Source organism: Balaenoptera physalus, assembly GCF_965194825.1.
Source record: "Balaenoptera physalus genome assembly, chromosome: 15".
NCBI lineage: Eukaryota > Metazoa > Chordata > Mammalia > Artiodactyla > Balaenopteridae > Balaenoptera > Balaenoptera physalus.
Window position 1 is genome coordinate 75225577 of NC_138894.1, and position 19042 is coordinate 75244618.

Genomic DNA, 19042 nt, shown 5'->3' on the forward strand with positions numbered 1-19042 from the left:
CACAGGCAGTGGGGATGGGAGGAGCCCCCTCCCTCTGCAGACCAGGGCATCCACGTCCCCAGCGCCTCCACCGCAGTGCGGAGGGATTCAGTGGCCTCGGTGGCAGGGTGTCCTGGTGTAACACCCAGGCTGAAATCCTAACCGTCCCGTGCAAGCCATTCTACGGGGCCCGTGGCCCATCCCCACCCAGGAAGGAAGCCCACCCCAGAGCCTGGGCCTACACCAGACACAAAGCCAGCACCTTCAAGAGAAGGCACTTGCACATGAGGACTGAAGACAAGGAGGCCTTCCTGCAAATGTTCTGGACCCCAAGTCATCGCTCTGCTCACAACTAAGACTGTGTGTGGGAGGAACACGGGAGCAGAATGAACTTGACTTAGAAAAATGAAGGGCTGTGACCTTCCTCAGGCCCCCACGAAAGCGCCACGGAGTCAGATCGTACTTTCTAGGGCCGGCTCTGGTGCGTCATAGAGCAGTGCACAGGGCAGGCGCAGGCGGCCAGACCCACAGGCACTCCCCCTCACGCCTCCTCCAGGGGACCAGGGCCTGCAGTGGGGGAGGCGCGGGGCGGCGGCGGGAGCACGGGGAGTGTTTCCTCACCAGTCGCTGCGGTCCAGGCACTGCAGGGCATCCACCAGCCCCAGCTCCGGGTTCGAGAAAGGCCTTAACTCCTTAAAAGCCCGAAGATCCGTCTCCTCCTCCTCTTCTTCCCACTCAGGAGACCCCAGAGTAAGCACCGCAGGTAAGGAGTGAGCTGCACTCACAGAGAAGGAAAGGAGCAGGCGGGTGTTACCCGGAGGACCCGCAACCTGCACAGCGCCGAGCCCACCTTAGGGGGCACGCAGGGAGAAGGGACCCGCGAGGGTAAGAAGCCAGGGCCTGGGCTGCACTCCCTGGGGAGCCACAGACACCACCTAACTCCTACCCCTGGTTGACAGTTTCTATCCCTACCATCGCCAATCTGATTCTTATAAACAAACTGGCCTGTGATAGGCTCTTGATGTCATGTGACCGAGCCCACCGTGCTGGTGACCCACCCACAATCCTGCCCTGTCTGTGGCTCGAGGTGAGGCCAGCAAGTCTGTCAAGGAATGACTCCCCTGCTCTAACCTCATCCCCACCCAGGAGCCTGTGTTACGGCTTCTCCTCCTCCTCCTTCCCTCCGACTCTCCATCCTTTTGTGAAGCCACCCAAGACAGGGAAGTGGCCCAAAGGCAGCCGGCGGGAGGAAGCAGGGGACAGTGAAGGCACCGACGAGACAATTAACTGACACTTGAGCGGTCAAGATGTGGCCACACTTGCAGGGACTGACAATAAGCAGGGATGTTGTTTAAAAATCAGATCACGTTTTCTAGGCTCTCCTTCCTTGGGGACAGATGCCAGAATCATAAAATTCTAGAACAGGAAGGACGTTTGGAGGCTTCCATCTGGTCCAATACTCAAATCACAGAGCTGAGGCACCAGAGGCCCACAGAGGCTGGGGACGCCCCCAGTGCCTCAGTTCCTCCATCAATAGAGCCTGAACTGGAATCCAGAGCTCTCACTTCCTGCCTAGTTTTCTTCAGAGGTTCATCTTTACATGACTTTCACTATGGCCTATCTAGGAAGTCCTGGGTAAATCTGAATTGGGGCAGTCCTTTATTTAAAACCAAGAAAAAAAAGAACTCATTCCTGGATTCTCCTCTCAGCTTTGCCATTGGATCAAGATTCATTAGCCAAAGTCTTAGTCCCTATGGGCCACCATCACCTTGAGAGACCTTGGGTGACCTTGAGTCTCTGTTGTCTATAAAATGAGTGGCTTAGGTTAGATAGCTCAGTATTTCCCAAGTATCAACCATTCAGTTACCAATTTCATGATTTTTTTGCTATATCTCTAAATTACTTGTACTTTATTTACATGGTACTTTTCTTCAAATCAACCCACTTTTCAAATCCTAAATAAGTTTATTTTAAAGGGAAATTTATGTCACTACCATAATTGGTAAATGATTATTTGTCATGGTATACGATAAATATGTACAGTAAAAGAACATTGTAAACTCCAGCTATAAAAGGACAGTCAGCTTCTGATGTCTCAAGCTGGGAGAAGGATCTCTTTGTTTAAAAAGGAGATTCACAAGTCTTAGAGAGGTGCTAAAAACTAGCACCAGATTAAGACTTTCTACTTGATGGAATCAAAAGGATAGAAAGAGAACAGAAAAGGGAGGTCAGTCAATATTATTTCTAGCACCAAAATGATGCTCTATTCTACCAACAATGTCCACATTTAAAGAAACTCTGAACCAGGTTGGTTGTTTTCAAATGTTCTTTACTAGCAAAATCTTTTCAAATGAAATCCCACATGGAGCCCCAGTATTCAAAAAGGGGAGGCAAAATAGACACTCCTCTGGTAGAATGGGGACAGGGCCTCCCCTTGTCCCTTGGCACCTTCCTGAGTGTCCCATAGAACCTTCAGGTCCTCAGATCCCAGTCTGCCACCAGCCCTGTCCAGTCCTGATATTTTATGAGGCGACAAGCAAGAACCCAGGCTCTTCCCAGAAGACTTTTTTCCTCTTCCTGGTGTTTCCAGCTACTTCCATGGGGGCTGCTTCCCAGCATCTGTGGTCCTGGTGCACTGGTGAGTCCTCTAGGACATGTCACGCAGGCTGGGCACACCCGTCCAGCCATCCACAATTCCCGTTACAACACCCTGGGTCCCCAGCCTGGCCCACAGATACTTTTGACTTCCAGACACTGTTCCTCTCTCTGGCAAGGTGACCACCCCAGGCTGCCCCCTCCTCTGACATGGGCAACTGGCAGAAGCAGAGCAGCAGAAGTCACCCTCGCCACACCCCAAAGCACCCCAAGACAGCATAGCGAGGGGGACACGTGCCCCCCCAACCAATTGGTCTAGGTCCCACCTGAAGCATGGCGGGCAAAGCTGAGCTCCTGCTTGCTGACCGGGATGCTGGGCAGTGAGGCCTGGTTGGCCCGCTTCTTCAGGATGACGCCGATGTTGTTTCTGCAGGGGCTGCTCAGCCCAGTGGGCACAGAGAGGGTCCCACTGCCCCCGAGGGTAAGGAGGCCTGTGGAGGCAGAGAAAGTCCGAGGACAGAGCTGGTCCCGCCTGTCCGCCGGCCCCAGAGTCCCCCTTTGGAAATGGGCCCATCAGTGAGCTACAAGACAGCAAACGTGGCTCTCTGTCCCGTCTCAGGACAGAGAGGGTGGGAGGCGTGGACAGCCTCTCTTTTGACCCAGGTGTTGGCCAAGAAGTCTCCCCAGCCTGAGGGAGCCTTCCCGAGCACCCAGTACCTTCCTTCATCAAGGTCCTCCGGGAGCCCAGGCTCTGGGAAGCGAGCTCCCTCTCCCTCTCCCTCTCCGGCTCCTTCACTCTCCGGACCAACTCCATCTCCTTCGTCTGCTTCAGCCGCATCTTCTCCTGGGCAGACCTGGCAATGGTGACCTGGATCCGGTACAAGATCAAGGCAAACTCCATCATCTTGGGGACTCAACTGTGCTTTCTATACCTTCTTCATTCATTCCATCATCAGGAATGTGAGTGGTTCCTGTGTGCTGATTGCTGTTCTGAGAATGAACAAAAGGTCAAAGGCCTTGCTCCCCATGAGCCACACGGAGTGGGGAGATGACAGCAAACAGACAGCCTCTAATATCAGGCAACATGCACCGGAAGGCAAGTAAGGGACACAGGGTGACGGGGCCTCTGTTTCGGGTAGGGAGACCCAGAGGGACTCCCAGAGGCGGTGAAATTGAAGCAGAGACAGAAATGAAGTGAGGAACAGGCCCTGAGGCTGAAGTGGGCGTGGCTGGGAGTCCTGAGGAGGACACAGGCAGGAGCGCCCTGAGTCAGAGGAGAGGCAGGACACGGGTCGCAGGTGGCAGGGATGGGGCAGGAGCCACAGCGCACCGGGCCCTGTGGTCCACAGTGGGGACTTGGGCTTTTCCTCTGGAGAACACAGCAAACCACTGGAGGTTTTGAGCAGAAGAGTGACGTGATCTGATTCTTTTTTTTTCTTTTTCTTTTTTTGGCTGGATGGGGGGGTATTCTCTAAGTGTTGTTTTTAATAACTTTTTATTTTGAAATAATTTAAGACTCACAAAGAGTTGCACAAATAGAACAAAGGGTTCCCATGAGATGGAACTTGGACTAGGATAGCAGGAATAAAGACGGTAGAATGGCTAGATTCTGGGCATGTTTCAAAAGTAGAGCCCACAGCTTTGGCTGATATATGAGGTGTGGGATGAGAGAGAAAGACAGAAGGCAGGGATGGGCCCAAGATTTGGGGCCGGAGCAGCTGGAAGGCTGGAGTTGCCTTTTACTGCCATTCGTGGAGAGGGGACACTGGGAAAAGGAGGTTTTGCGGGGGTAAGAGTTCAACAGTTAAGTCTTGGACAAGGTAAGTTTGAGATATAATTAGAGACCTAAACAGAGACGTTGAGTATCAGTTCTATATAAACATAGTCATATAATGTAACAGCTACTGGAGATTGGGGAAAATCTGGGCTGGAGAGGGAGATTTGGGAGTCCTCAGCATAGAGGTGGTACCTAATGCCATGGGCTGGATCAAGTCACAGGGGTCAGTATAAATAGATAAGACGCTAGAGGTCTGAGCCCTGGGAGCTCCAGCACGTAGAGGTCAGGAAGATGAGAAGGCGGCAGCAAAGAAGGACCAGGAAGGAGCTAACTTTGATGTAGCCAGAGAAGCAGGAAAGAAGCCATCCCTCACCTCCGTCCCTCAGTGGGGAATTCAAGAAGGATGAACCACAAAAGCCGGCGATGGGTCAAGCTGGAAGAGCACTGAGATGTGCTGCACGTGGGAAGGTGGTCTCATTGACGCCTCAATGGGGGCAGTTTCAGCGGGGCTGGCGGGGACTAAGCCCAACTGGCCTGCACTCAGGGGAGGACGAGTAGAGAGACAAGGCAATATTTTTCTTTGGTTTGGTTTGGTTTTAAGATGAGAGAGGAAACAGAGAGCTAGGATGCTGGTGGGAATGATCCAACTTCAAGGAGAACATTGTTGATGCAGGAGAAGGACAAGTGCTGGAGCTGGAATATTAGATGGATTGAGCTAGAACAGTAGGAGAAGGTGGTGAATGAATGGGGTGCTTGAGGTTGAGAAGTGACGGTGGTGAAGTTGTTTGCAGTGCCAAGGTCTACAGTATGACTATGGGAGTGAGTGGCTAAGGTGGGGTGGAGGATGAGATCATTTCATGGCCCTGAATTGTTCTTCCTTTGTCTCATGGTCCGTCGCCCTCGCTGGAGTGGGAGGATGTGGTGCCTGGACCTTATCAGCTTCACTGGATCCCATAGTATATGCATATAGCAGGCTTTCAAGATGTGTTTATTGCACTCTTATACCTCTGTTTCAAAAAAAGACCATAACAGTGACTCTCCACATTTCACTAAATTCATCCAGACGAGAATCTGGATGAATCATCTGGATCAAGGTCACCTTAGAAGTCCAAGGTATTTGTCAGCCTGTCAAGCACAGGCCTTTGGCTGATCTGCCTCTGAGTCAGCTGCCTCTGAGTTGCTATCTTGGGTGTTGGTTCAAATTACTAGGCTTGGTTCACCTAAGCCCCTCTGCACTCTCCCCCATATCCTACTTGCTTCTGAACCATGTGTGACCTCCTTCTGCCCTCCCTTCTTCCCTCATCCCCACCCCTCAGCTCCCCACTGAACTCTTCCCTTCACCTAGTCTCCCTCACCTCCATCCTTCTTCTCCTCTCTTCTTTCTCTTCTTTTCTCCAGCCTTCACCTCAAACCCATCTACGGGTTCTGGCCTCAAGTACTAGGGGCAGCTGCCTCGGGGCTCTTCCTTGCTTTCCTCAAGCTGGTCCCACACTTACATATTTCAGAAACATGTGTGTGTTCAGCCAGTGGTCCACTCTGACCCCAGCTTCCTCTTCCCCTCGCTTTCCAGGTACCTTGGTGCTACTCTCCTTCTGGTCCTCTTCTTTTAGCAAGGGTTGGGCTTCTTTGGCATGACTGAAGGAGAAGGCTGTCAGAGCAGGAGCAGACTGAGATGAAGGCAGGGCAGGCTTCTCAGGGGCAGCAGACCTGTCTCTGACAGGCAGGACCAAAGGTTTTGGCTCTGAGGAGTAGAGAACAAGAATGGAGCTGAGGACGGCCAGCACCCAGGAGCAGCAGCCATCCCTTTGGGGCTGAGGCTCTATGACCCTGTGGATGGTGTGACATCTTCCTGCCTAAGCCCCTCACCCTCGGTTCTTCTGCCCAACGCTTCCTTGCTGGAGAAAGACACAGGTTAAATCTACTCTACAGGGCGGCACTGGCACGTATAGAACAGGCTGCCCGAGGACCAACACCCTCCTCCTTTCATCCCTCTATCCATTCATTCAACTAGTATTGCACACCTTATTCTAAGACTGGGGGTGGGGGGATGCAGGGAGGGAGGAGGAAGGAGGCTGGGCAGGAAATAGGGGCAGATCGGTAATCAAAGAGTTTTAAGATATTTCCTGAGAATGTAAGTCTGTTTTAACTGGGAGGTGTGTACTTCAGAAAGAGGAAAAATAAAATGAGCCCACTGACTGTTAAATACCACCATGCTCCTATCTGAGACCATGACACAGCATGAAGGGCCCAGAGAACTAATGCCAACCCAGGGCTCTCATTTTACAGACAGGAAAGCTGAGACCCAGTGACCTTCAGGCGCTCTTACGATTGATAAAATACAAATTCATTTCCAAATGACATCAAATCCATAGTATCTCTTTGTCGTTCTATATTTTCCCAATTAATGGCTTCAAAGAGCACATTTCTGGTAATAGAGACAGTGTGCGGGTAGGTTCATTCGTTTTCTTTTTTTTTTTTTTTTTAATTTATTTATTTATTTATTTATTTTTGGCTGTGTTGGGTCTTCGTTTCTGTGCGAGGGCTTTCTCCAGTTGCGGCGAGCGGGGGCCACTCTTCATCGTGGTGTGCGGGCCTCTCACTGTCGTGGCCTCTCCTGTTGCGGAGCACAGGCTCGAGACGTGCAGGCTCAGTAGTTGTGGTTCACAGGCTCTAGAGCGCAGCCTCAGTACTTGTGGTGCACGGGCTTAGTTGCTCCGCGGCATGTGGGATCTTCCCGGACGAGGGCCTGAACCCGTGTCCCCTGCATAGGCAGGCGGATTCTCAACCACTGTGCCACCAGGGAAGCTCCATTCGTTTTCTTTTAATGAAAGAAATGTTAACCAGGTTCTCCAGCTCACAAAGTTTGGAGTTCACTGTCCTTGAGCGAACTTGCAAATCAGGGGTCCTCTGGAATGGGGATCACCATCTGGGGCTGCCTGAGGCTGAAAAGGGTATGTTTTTTTCTGTTCTTTTCTTTTTTTTTTTAATATTTATTTATTTATTTGGCCGCATCTGGTCTTAGTTGCGGCACGCGGGATCTTCCTTGTGGCACGCGAGCTTCTCTCTAGTTGTGGTACGTGGGCTCAGTAGTTGTGACGCAAGGGCTCTCTAGTTGTGACATGTGGGCTCCAGAGCACATGGGCTCAGTAGTTGTGGCACGTGGGCTTAGTTGCCCCACAACACGTGGGATCTTAGTTCCCTGACCAGGGATCAAGCCCGTGTCCCCTGCATTGGAAGGTGGATTCTTAACCACTGGACCACCAGGGAAGTCCCAGAAAGGGTGTGTTGAGTCTGGGGATCTGGCAGGGCTTCCGGGTCACCCCAGGTCTCTGCCCGGCCCACACCTTCTGCCAAAGATCCCTCCTGGGAGAAGGGTCCAGGGCCGAGGGGGAGGAGGGGCGAAGCCTCCATCTGCCCAGAAGTAAGGTAGGACCGAGGGTCCAGGTGTCCAGGTGCCAGCTGACCAGGGCAGGGACTGCGGAAAAGTCACAAGATTGGGGGAAGCCCTCAGCTTCAGACAATACCACGTGAGGCCCTACTACGTGCCAGACGTGGTCCCCAAATTGGGCAATGTTGTTCCCAGCCGACAGCTGGAGGGTCAGAGGGCCCCTTAAGGACTTTGCCACTTTGTAGCCCCTTCTCACCTATGCCTCCAAGAGACACCCTAGAAAGCCTTGTCCAAGCAGCCTGGCCCCTGCCCCATGGGGACCTGGTTCTCAAGCAGCAAGCTGGTGAGGCAGACAAGGGAGTAGCTACAGGCTCGTGTCCCCTGGCCCAAAGCCCCATTCCAGTGCTCTCAGGGTAGCTCTTAAGGGACACTGGGTGCCAGCGTGCGCCACACCAGACTGCCCCAGCTACCCCGCAGCAGCCCAGCCGGGGAGAGGGGGGGATGCAGCCGCCACAGAGGTTTCTGTGCCAGGCCTGCCTCTCGGGCCCAGCTGAGCATCTTAACCCTGGGGCCTCTTGGGCAGCAGCCTCCCGCTGGCCAACTGACCCACCTGCTGAGCTGATTGCAGAGTAACCTGCTGGGAAGCTAGACAAGAGTCCACCCCCGCCTGCCGGTCAGCACAGCGGCTGCCTCTGGCCCCCCGACGCCTGCGGCCCCGGCTCAGGGTGCTCCGCCCCGGTCCCCTCCCCCAACCTTCCATCGTCTCCACAAACTAGGTCATCCGGCTGGAGAGCCTCCCTGGGCCTCGGCCACCTGCCTCACTGCCAGCCCGGGTTCGCTCTATTCCCCTGATGCTGAAACCTCCCGGGATGGGCTGACTAAGGCGTTGTGGGATGTGGTTTAATTTCTCACTCTGTCTGGTGAGGAATCCTCTATTCACTTAGAACCGTGCAGGGGCAGCAGACACACGATGGGTCAGAAGCGCCGAATTGGAGCCGTGAAGACCTGCGTGCAAATGTATCAAGGCTGCTTTCTGTGCCCTGAGGCCAGGGAGAAGGTCCAGCTTCAGTTCAACCCCTTCCTCTGTCAAACGGGGACAGCACCGTCTCTCTCAGCTGGGTGTTCATGAAGCGACTTGCGCTGGTGGAGGGCGGCACAGAGCAGGGGCCACCGTCCGTGGCACCAGGGTGACTTCTGCTTCCCCGTCTGTGAAATGAGGGACTTGAGTCTGACAGCACCCAGGTCTCCTCTGGCCCTAATTCTGATCCCATGATCCAGCCCGGGAACCAGAGAGTCAAAAAACACATGGGGGTGTGCACGGCGAGTACATACCCAGAGATCTGGGGGTCTTCTCCCGAGGCCCACTCTCCCGAACCAATCTTAAAAGAATGGGGGAGAAAAAAGCACCCATGAGAGATGGCAAGCAAGAGCTCCTGCTGTGAGGCACCTGGGCTAGCTCCAGGAGGGGGCAAGGGCCGAGGGGGGAACACAGCCGAGGGAGCCATGGGTGGCCCTGTAAAGAGGCTCCTGGCCAGGGCTCCAAAGCCTCAGGAGATGCAGTCCCTTCCGCAAACTTCAGGGCAGGCTGACCGGCAGGCCAGGCCAGGCCAGCCTCAGTGTCCAGACACAGCTCTGAGCCCTATTTTCCAGAGGCACAGCCCATCCATTCCCCAGGAAGCCAGCCTCCACATCAAACTGCTCAGTCCAAAAGGGAGCCCCACGCCCTGCTCTGTCCGCAGGAGAGCGGCTGGAGCAGATGAGGATAAATCTCCTTCCAGCTCAGAGCAGACTGAGTTCAAGTCCTCCAAACTGCCCCCACTCCATGAGAGCTCGGTGATCCCCCCACCCTTGTCCCTCAGGGTCTAGAGGGATTGACCCCCTTTGCTGCTGATGGGAAATCACCACTGTTTTGTAACAGAGGTTCAATCCCAAACTAAGCACAGGAAAGGAAGATGGGGCATTCCCGGCACTGGTTTTAGCGGGAATACAGCATCACTAAGACAGATGGCAATCCCTGCCTTCGTGGGGCTTACATTCCCGTGAAGACCAGCTATACATCATCCAACATGGATTTTTCTCCTCTCACGGGGAAATGCATAGACAGCAGAACCCCCTGGGGGGCCGACAGGGTCACAAGCCACAACGAAAGGACTGGAACACAACATCCTGTGCTCTGGCCTCAGAGGATTCACTCAGTGGAATGACCCAGGCCGGGGTGGCTAGAGGACGGGCAGTAGGAGAGCCCATTTCCGTGCCTGCCCAGATTCAGGGGCCCCTATCCGAGGGGTCTGCGGAGGTCAGGGGACCCGAGGTCTACAGGAGGGGCAGAGCTTCAGGGTGGGCCTGGACCAGCCAAGACTCAGAGTTGCTCCCTGGAACATGCACAGCCTCTTGGATCTGGACCTACACGGAGGGGCTGTGTGTTTTGGAGCCAGTAGGCAAACACCCCAGGGCACCCAGCCTAGGGAGCCCATCCACTGCGTCTTCGCCATTGGAACCCACCACTGCCCAGGAGCACTAACAGGTTTGGGGGGCAGAGGGGGAGCTGGGAAACCCCTGTGGTTGCCCCTGGCTGCCTGAGGTGGGCACGGGGCACCGAAACCCTGGGGCTGCTTCCTTCCCGCAGGCCTGGCCGCATCCTGCTCCTGGCCCACAGCTTTGCCCTTTTGGCCTCAAGCTGGAGGCTGCTTTTCCTCCCCCTCTGAGCAGAGGATGTGGCCTCAGAGCACGTGGCTTTGCCTCCTTCAAGCCATGGACCTTGGGAACCTCTCGCCTTCCCTTCTCTAGAGACCCATCAGCAGAAAGGACAGAGGCCAAGGCTGCCCACACCCACCAGAGCCCCTGCCTTTCTCCACACAGCGTTCCAGCTCCTCCCCCGTCTTCCGAATCCACGGAAACCCCACCACCGGCTGAGGTGGACCCACCAGGCCCCACGAGAAGGGGGGGAACAGCAAAGCTCTACCTGCAGCAAGAGCCCCTCCCTGTGCCAGGCCGGACGTTTAAGCATCCGCCAGTGTCCCTGGGCAACACAAGCTGAGCCCATCCACGAGTGGCCATGCCACCGCCCCAAACCTGCCTCTCCTCCCAATTCCTTGTCCCCTTGAAGGTGCCACCATCTGTCCAGCTGTTGAAGCCAGTAGCTCTGGCATGGTCCTCGGCTCCCCACCCCCGTGGTCCCACAGCAAGCCAGTCACCAGGCACGCCCCACTCCGTCACCTGTCGAGCCCCTCTGCGCGCTAACCACCTGGGACCACGGCCTCCGTCCTGCTCGGGTGCCCATGGCTCCTCCCTCAGATCCCTGCAGCAACCCCCGAATCAGCAGGCACAGCCCATGCCACTCTGTGGTTGCCAGAGTGGTCTTCCTAAATCAGATCTGATGTCACTTCCATACCACAAAGCCTGCGGTGGCACCTCACTGCTTCAGGACAAAGCTCATCCTCCTCAGTGTAGCACACGGGCCCTTCAGCCCTGCTTACCTCACCCACCTGTCACACAGATGCAGATGCTGCTGGAAAACTCCTGGCAGCTCCCTGAATGCCTCAGTCACTCCTCCTTCCTGACTCTCCCTTTTCTCCAGCTCACAAACTCTCCCTCAGCCTTCAAAACTCAGCTCAGGCCTCGCCTCCTCCAGCCTGATGGAGATCATTTTCCACTGCGCTCCCCAGAACGAGGGGCAGCCTTCTATCTTAGCACTTACCTCACTGGACTTTGAGTCAACGGTTTACTAGTAACTATCTCTCGTGAGCTCCTGGAACACAGAGACTGTCCTGTTTGGCTTTGCTTTCACAGCACCTGGCACAATGCCTGACACAGAGTGGCGCTCAATAGCTTTTAAGTGAGTAAATGGATGCATGGATGCATGGCTGGATGGAAGGATGGATGAAATGGAAATGGAGGCTCCCTCCCAGCCATTTGTTAGCCTCACAGAGGCAATGGGGAGAAATCCATGTCGCAACCAGACAGCAAATGGGCAGATACTTATTGTGTGACTAATCCATGGCAGGTACCAAGCTTGATACCATGGGAGCCACAGAGATTTCCAGATATGGCCCCTGCCTTGTAGTGCCCCAAGTTAAAGAATAGAAATGAGGTTGAAATAAACGTTGAGCAAATCAGCGGGCGGGAGGCAGTCAGGCAGAGCACAGGCTGGATGCTTGTGGACGGTGCTGAGAAGGCACTGCCCTTCCCCGCTCCCCTGCGGAGGCCAGGGAAGACCTGAGAGCGGGGGCAGATGTGGAGCTGGGGCTTGAAAAACGTAGGAACTGATCGGCGGGCCAAGGGGGAAAGGCTCATGTTGGGGCTGCAGAGAGGTGCCACCCAGGGCTCGGCACAGGCGCTGGGGAGGGTGGGTAGGAGCCCGTAGAGCAGCACAGGAGGAAGTGTGGAGCGGTGGGCTGGGACACGCTGAATGTCTGGCCAGGGAGACTCATCTTTAAGCTGCTGGCACCAGGAAGTCCATAAAGGTGAGATGCATGGAAGAGGTGTATTCAGGGGGTGGATGAAAACACGAGATTAGGATGGAGAGCCCAGGGCTGCAAGGAGACCGGGTGGGAGCTATGGGGGGAGGTCAAAAGGGAGCCAGTAAGTACAAACTGAGAGGAAAGGCAGGGGCAAGACGGGGGTGGTAGCTTTTGTATTTTCTCTTACTGTTCAAGAAAGACCTAATGGGATGTGGCAATCTGTTGGGAACAGGAGGCAATAGGAGCAAAAGTCAAAGATGATGCTGAAATTGGAAGATCAAAGGGAACACCTGCACCTTGGTGGAAATCGGGAGGTTGTAGGAGGGAGGCAGTTTGGGGAAACATGAGGTGCTCTGTCCGTGATGCCGTGACGGTGGCACGTCCTCCCTCCCTGCCTCTGACGCTGGACCTGCATCAGCCATGAGGACCCTGAGGATGCTCAACAGGAGGCTGGAAGCACAGAGCTTGACTCCGGGGAGACCTCAGGTAAGAGCAGGGGACGCAGAAGTCACCCATCCCCCATGATCTTGGAAGCCACTGCACAGATAAGATCCCAGGGGAGAACGAGGAGGTGGGGGGCAAAGGGCTCTGGAACAAATTTAAGAAATGATGAAAGAAGGTGCACAGGAGGCTGCCTGGAAGGTCGAGAAGCAGGTTTAAAGTCAGGAAGGTGAGGAAGAAGAGTCCAAGGGCATCAACAGCTCAGACGGTGCAAAAAAGTCAAGAGCAGTGGGATGGGAGGGAGGGTCACTTATCTGGGGCCAGAGAGTCATGAGAGCTGCCAAGAACTCTCAGAGGGGAGGGAGAGGAGGGTGTCTGAGCAGGAAAGGAGGAGGCAGTGTCGATGGGGAGGAGGGAGGTCGACGGCGAAATCAGTCAGAGAGCTCAAACCCAGGAGCGGGTCCACAATGGGTTCCCACACTCCACCAGGGGTGGGAAAGATGTGGACACGCCTACAGTCAGAAGGGAAGACAGCGTGGGAGACAGAGGGAGAGAAGACGCTTGAAAGAAATAGGTACAGCTGACCCCAAATAAAGCGCACACTCTCTCTCTCTCTCTCTCTCTCTCTCTCACACACACACACACACACACACACACACACACACAGTCACTCCAGCCATCTGGCCTGACCACAGGGATGTCTTTGGCCATGTGGAGAAGACCCTCTGTCCCACTTACAAGCCATAAGTCCAGATTCATTACAACACAGAGATCCTCTATACACTGATTCCCAGCCTTTTGGGGGTCCAAAAGTTTTGTGGACTCCCCCCCATATACACAGACACGATAATACTTGTATTTTTAGTGTCCATTAATTAAGAAAATATCAATACGTCGTCACAAAGAGCTACCATGAATTCAATAGAGCTTTAAAATTATTTGTATTTTATTCATCACTGCAGCAACCACACACGTCAGGACACTGGTAGAAGACAGAGGCCAAGACATTGTTAATTAAGCCCATACACCCCTCCTGCTGGAGTCAAGGGTCAGAGCTGTGACCACGCCAGGTCTGAGGCTCACAGTGGAGGACCTTGCCCCTCACATGCCCGGCCCCCAGAGTTCTGCCCTGGTGTGAAGGCTTAGCCATAGGGAGCCCAAGCGGATCTTGGGGGGTAGAGGAGAGAGGACTGCAAGGTACTTTTGACTTAGTGCTGCTTACCGTGTGGTGGCAGGCCTCAGGCCCGTGAGGATGTCCTGGCTGGGAGGCAAGAGGCTGGGAAGGGAGCCAGGCGTGCAGGAGGAGGTCCCGGCAGGCACCCTGTCCTTTGGGATGGGCGGGATCACAATGCCCCCCAGGGACTTGTGCGTCTTCTCATCACTGCAGTGCAGGTACTGCTGGGAGACCTGCACCTGGGAGCGGAGGTGGAGGAGGGGTCTGGTCCATGAAACATTCCACTCTGGATGCTCACCTTGCAGACACCTCACACAGAGCGGTCCCTTCTATCAGCAGCCACCTGGGCAGAAGTGCTGGCAAGTATCCTCTGTTTCTCTTTCCAGCCACACAACCCTGGGACCCCCAGGTTCATTGTTTCCTTACCATTTTAGGCAAGAAGGGAATCCCCTCATTCCTACTCCAACCCCTTTTGTTATTATTATTATTTGTTTTTCTGTTCTCATTTCAGAAAATCCTAGAACGTCAGGGCTGAAAGGGATCCTCAGAAACATCTGGTCCAATTCCCTCTTTTTAGTGCAAACTGGGGCCCAGAGAGGGGAGTGACTTGCCCAAGGTCACACAACCAGTGAGGGGCAGAGTGAAAACCAGAACCCAGATCCCTGGAGTCCCAGCCCAGCGTTCTTTCCCCTCTGCCACAGTTCCTTGCCGAAAATGGGGAGGGTCAGAAGCATGAGGAATTCTGGAACATTTAGATCAGAGATGGCTTGGGAACCACCAAGTGTAAGACAAGTGCTCACACAGCCTCTGTGCAGGAGGACTGGGCTCGGTACCTCTGGGGCAACTCCCAAGCCAGAGAAGACGCCTCCAGAGAAGCTCAGGGCTTGGGAACAGGGGTTGGTAAAGGATAGAAAGAAAAACAGAAGGGCAGGGAAGCAAGACTCAGAGCAGTCCAACCGCCTTACCTCCTGGGCACCGGGTCTCAGCTCCTGGGGTCCCTGATGGCTCCTGGGTGGGTGCAGGCCTTTGTCCTTGGCTCCGCTGGCCTCCGGGGTGGCGGGGATGCTCTGGACGGGAGGCATCGGCCTGGGCACCCTCAGCAGCCTCTGAGAGGCGGCCCGGGGGACGGCGGTCCTCAGGGGAACTCCTTTGGGGGCTCCCCCGGGATCCAGAGAGGCTGTACGGGGTGGGGACGGGGAGTAGGTTAGTCCCAGGAGTGCGGGGAGTGGGGTTACTTGAGATGCTGGCAACAGGGCTTTATGTCTGGGGGCAGCTGAGATGGAGAGATGAGGGGGCAGATCCGCCCCCAGCTCTACCTGCACCACTAGACTCTGCTGAGTGTCCTTTCCCACTCCTGTAACATTTGGTAGAAAGTGTCAATCAAAGTTACCTATCTAAAATTCAGAGGCAGGTTGGGCAGAAAGGGAAACGAAGTCAGTACTGAATTAGGAGCGAGGACGGCAGGTGCTAGTCCTTGTGTCCCTCTGAAAACCACTGGGTGGCGTTCAGCATAGCCGGTGGGAGTGGGAGGAAGAATACAGTCAGATTTGTGTTCAAAAAGAATTCCTCTGCAGCGAAGACTAGAAGGGGGCGAGGGTGAGAACGGGGAGGCAGGTTGGGAGCTACTGCAGAGGCCCCGGTGGAGGGTGTAGAGAGAGGGTGCTTGGCGGGTGCCCCCTGACTAGCCCAGCTGCCAGCTGGACACCTGCCGATCCTCACAGCCCAGGTGGCCGGGGGACGGGCCCAGGGCTCACCTCGGGGAGATGCTGCCAAGCCCTCCACGAGTCTCCTCGTCTTGAGCTTGTCCTTAATCTGAGTGGCGTCCCGGGCCACACGGTTCGCCTCCGACTCCAGCGCGGGAAGTGGCACCAGGGGCGGGGGGCCCAGCGACAGGGCCCCGAGCTTCCTGGGATGGCCATTCCTGGCCTGCCAGCCCTCCAGGGAAGCCTCCAGCTTGAGGCTGCTGGGGTCCCCACGTCCACTCAAGAGCTGCGACGGCTTCTCTAGCAGGACGCTCAGCACTGGCTGGAGGGCGGCTGAGGGAAGTGGAGTCCAGAGCTGCGGTGCTGGAGGAGCCCAGGCCCTGAAGCCAGGGACCACAGCCCTGCCTTCCCGGGGCTCCTAGGAGAGCCCCACCTCCCTGTTCCTGCGGGTCCCCTCCGTACAACTCCATCCCCTGAGGCACAGGATTGAAAGGACCCACCTAAAACCCAAGGGCATTTTCAGTAGGGACCAAAGTAAAAATAATACCTGCCGGTAGCTTGAGGACACAGCCGGGCATCTAAACACACCCGTCTCCTCCCTCCAGGACGAGGCCCAAGCTCTGCTCCGTGGTCACTGGCCCTGACTGGGCAGCTGTCAGGTGGAATCCCCCATCTCTGCCCAAAGGCCCCAGAGAGGCTGCCCTGGGCACTCGAAGGCCATTTGATGTGACCAAGTCACTAGGCCCAGTCCCCCAGTCTCACCTTTTCCAAAAGTCTTTGGGCTGGAGTCGCTGCTTCCCCCTGGGAGTGTGCGGGGCCCAGCACTGGTCCAAGGGATGCTCCCACAGTTCACGGCCACCGGAGCCAGAACCTTGGCTGGGGACAGAAGCACAGGGAGAGCGGCATCTTAGAGTCCACTGCGGCCAGGACTGAGGACAGACTGCCCCGGGCTCTCTGCAGCCCGTCCCCCAAAGCAGAGCCTGGCCCTCGGATGGGGGCTTGCCATCCCAACTCCAGCCAGCCAGGGCACCATGATCCCCACCAGAGCCCACTCTTCCCCACCCTCTCGGCCTGACTTCTCCCCCCAGCTTGGCTCCCAACCCCTCCCCCCATCACACCTTCTCAGCCTCCTTCATGGGCTCCCCAGGTGCTCTGCCCTGAGCACTGCGGCCTGTTTCCTGAGCTGCTCAGGCATTCCCGAGTCTCCACACTCCTCCCAAGGGGTCACCAGGCCCCTGCTCCAAGCCCTCCGGGGAGAAGTGACCCTCCACCTCACAAGCACCCATTCTCTCCAGGGCAGGACCTCTGATCCCCTCACTCTGCAGAGGAGACTGAGGCCCACGCAGCTGGCTCCCAGTGGCAGCGCCAGGCCTGGGACCCAGTCTCCCGCCACAGAGCTGGCCGCACTGTTCCCACTCTCCTGCCCTGTCAGCTGAGGAAACGGGGCCAGCCGGTGCTCCTGGAGGCCCCACTCCTGTATCCTCTGCCCATCTCCATCTTCCCAGCACAGAAGACCACATTCAGCCCCTCAGTCAGCCCACCAGCTCAGAGAGTGGAGGCAAAGCTCAGGCTGAGGAGGCCAGAGCCAGGCCAGGGAGCCCCCTGACGGACGGCTGAGCGGGGAGGGCCCACGGACAGCCTGGCCCGGATGGAAAAGCACGGCAGCCCAGCTACATCCCCCAGGCGGAGCCCCTGGGAGTATCCGAGGAAGATCCCCACCCCCTCATGACTTCCCTAGGTGACCCTTACCTGGGGGGACAGCGTCACGGGTACCCATGCCCTGGGTGGAGAAGGCACCTGGGAGGTTGTCTGGAGGGAGCAGCTACTTTCTGGGCCGTGAGTACAATCCTCAGGCATACAGACGGCCCCAACCTGTAACATCCAGGGACCTAGGATGGGGAGAGGCAGAAAGAAGTCAGTACAAATCACAAACACTTTTTAAACCACTTCGCGGGAAGCCCACCAGGAGTTAAAGCATTCTTATAGTGAAGAAATCTGCCACTAAACCAAAGGACGCTTCTTTTTTAACATTTGGACTCTCTTGGATGCTTCAAAATTTCCAGGTCCCCAGGCTGCATGACTGTAGGCAGAGTTCATTGTGAAGAGTGTCAGTGAAACCCATGAACCCGCCTTTGCTCGTGGACAACTCAGGGTCTTGGGGAAGGTGGAGTTTATCAAGGGGGAGTCTGACACTTTGTTTCCGCATCAGTTTCTACTTTCCTCATTACTCTGCCAGCTGCCCTGGAAGCTCACGCTGAGTGTCAAGCTTTGTGACCCCACTTATCACGCAGGTACGTGGTAGGGCCTCCCCGGAGACCAGCTCTCCAGTTTTCTCTCAGGCGCACCAGTCTCCACCTGTACCAAGTTCCTGGCCCTTGTTCTCACTTTGTTGACCAAGCCAACCTCAGACCCTCTCAGCCATCTCACTGTCCTGTACTGACCGCTTGAGCACGCCAAGCCTCTCCCCAGCCTCCCTTAACCCTCTGGGGTCAGTCGTCTGCTCCTACCCTTGACCTGACTTCATTCTTTTTCCATGTGATAAGGGTCTCGCCGCAGACGCTGTGACTTCACACAATTTTCTAAATTCTCTGCTGAGATAACAGTGACCCGTTTTCACCCTGACAGGCAGGGAGATGAACGGCCAGAGCTGATCAGTGATAAAATCAGGGGCAAAGGCCACATCTCCCAAATCTCCCAATTTCTACTCCAGAGTAGGTCCCTCGAGATATCATCTGGGGAGAGGGCAGGATGCAATGCCAACTTCCTTTTGCTGAGCAACAAATCCCAACCCAGGGACTGAGAAAACCTGCCTTCCGTCTGGAAGCCAGCCCGCCACGTCCCCACCCAGGCCCAAGAAGGCCGAGCAGCTCCTAGCAACCCTCCCGGCCAAACAGTGGCTCCAGCCCAGCCCAGCCAGCCTGGCCCCAGCCCAGCCTTTGCCTGGTCTCGCTGATTACAGCCTCAAGCCACTCGGGTTCTCTGTCTGAGGAGAGTTTTCCTCACGATCAGGGGAGAAGGCAACCCCCTGCCTGCTGACAATGGGGCTAGGGATTTGGCCACATGGTAGTGACAAGCTGCCAGGAATAGCTGAGGGACACGGCACTTCTCCCGAGCAACGTGGAGGGAGATTCTGCTCCACGGCTCCCAACACCCCACTCCTCACCCCACTGAGCGAGAGACTCAAGACACTGGCAAGGTGGCTGCTTTGGGCAAAGCCCAGAAGGAACATTCCTGGGGGGACAGACCTTCCACGGCTGAATTAAAGCAAACAAGCTGGAGTCCAGACTTTGGGGGCAGTGAGGGCTGCAGGCCACACAGACACCTGCTACCCATTCCTAACCAGAGCGCAGACTTCCTGTGCAAATTACATGTGGAAAAGCGATATTTAGCTACAGCCCTTGTTCTCAACCTCAGCCGCAGATCAGAGTCTCCTGGAACTGATTAAAATGACAGATTCCAAGGCCTCAACGCAGGCCCCAGCTGAAGTCGAGTTTTCTAGGGAGCAGCCACAGGGATCTGTTTGGG

General features: G+C 55.7%; 1 protein-coding gene across 3 annotated transcripts in view; it reads right to left on the reverse strand.

Moving 5' to 3' along the window:
• Nucleotides 1–19042, reverse strand: part of TOGARAM2 (TOG array regulator of axonemal microtubules 2) — a 52883-nt gene that overhangs the window by 23926 nt on the left and 9915 nt on the right. For all 3 annotated transcript variants that reach the window (XM_082426136.1, XM_082426135.1, XM_082426137.1), the window contains exons 2-11: nt 17267–17406; nt 16280–16393; nt 15569–15850; nt 14780–14991; nt 13863–14053; nt 9072–9118; nt 5926–6092; nt 3292–3442; nt 2901–3065; nt 601–754 (exon numbers count right to left, since the gene is read on the reverse strand). In XM_082426136.1, coding sequence (XP_082282262.1) covers nt 601–754; nt 2901–3065; nt 3292–3442; nt 5926–6092; nt 9072–9118; nt 13863–14053; nt 14780–14991; nt 15569–15850; nt 16280–16393; nt 17267–17294 — 1511 coding nt within the window. In that variant the 5' untranslated portion in view covers nt 17295–17406. The remainder of the gene's footprint in view (nt 1–600; nt 755–2900; nt 3066–3291; nt 3443–5925; nt 6093–9071; nt 9119–13862; nt 14054–14779; nt 14992–15568; nt 15851–16279; nt 16394–17266; nt 17407–19042) is intronic.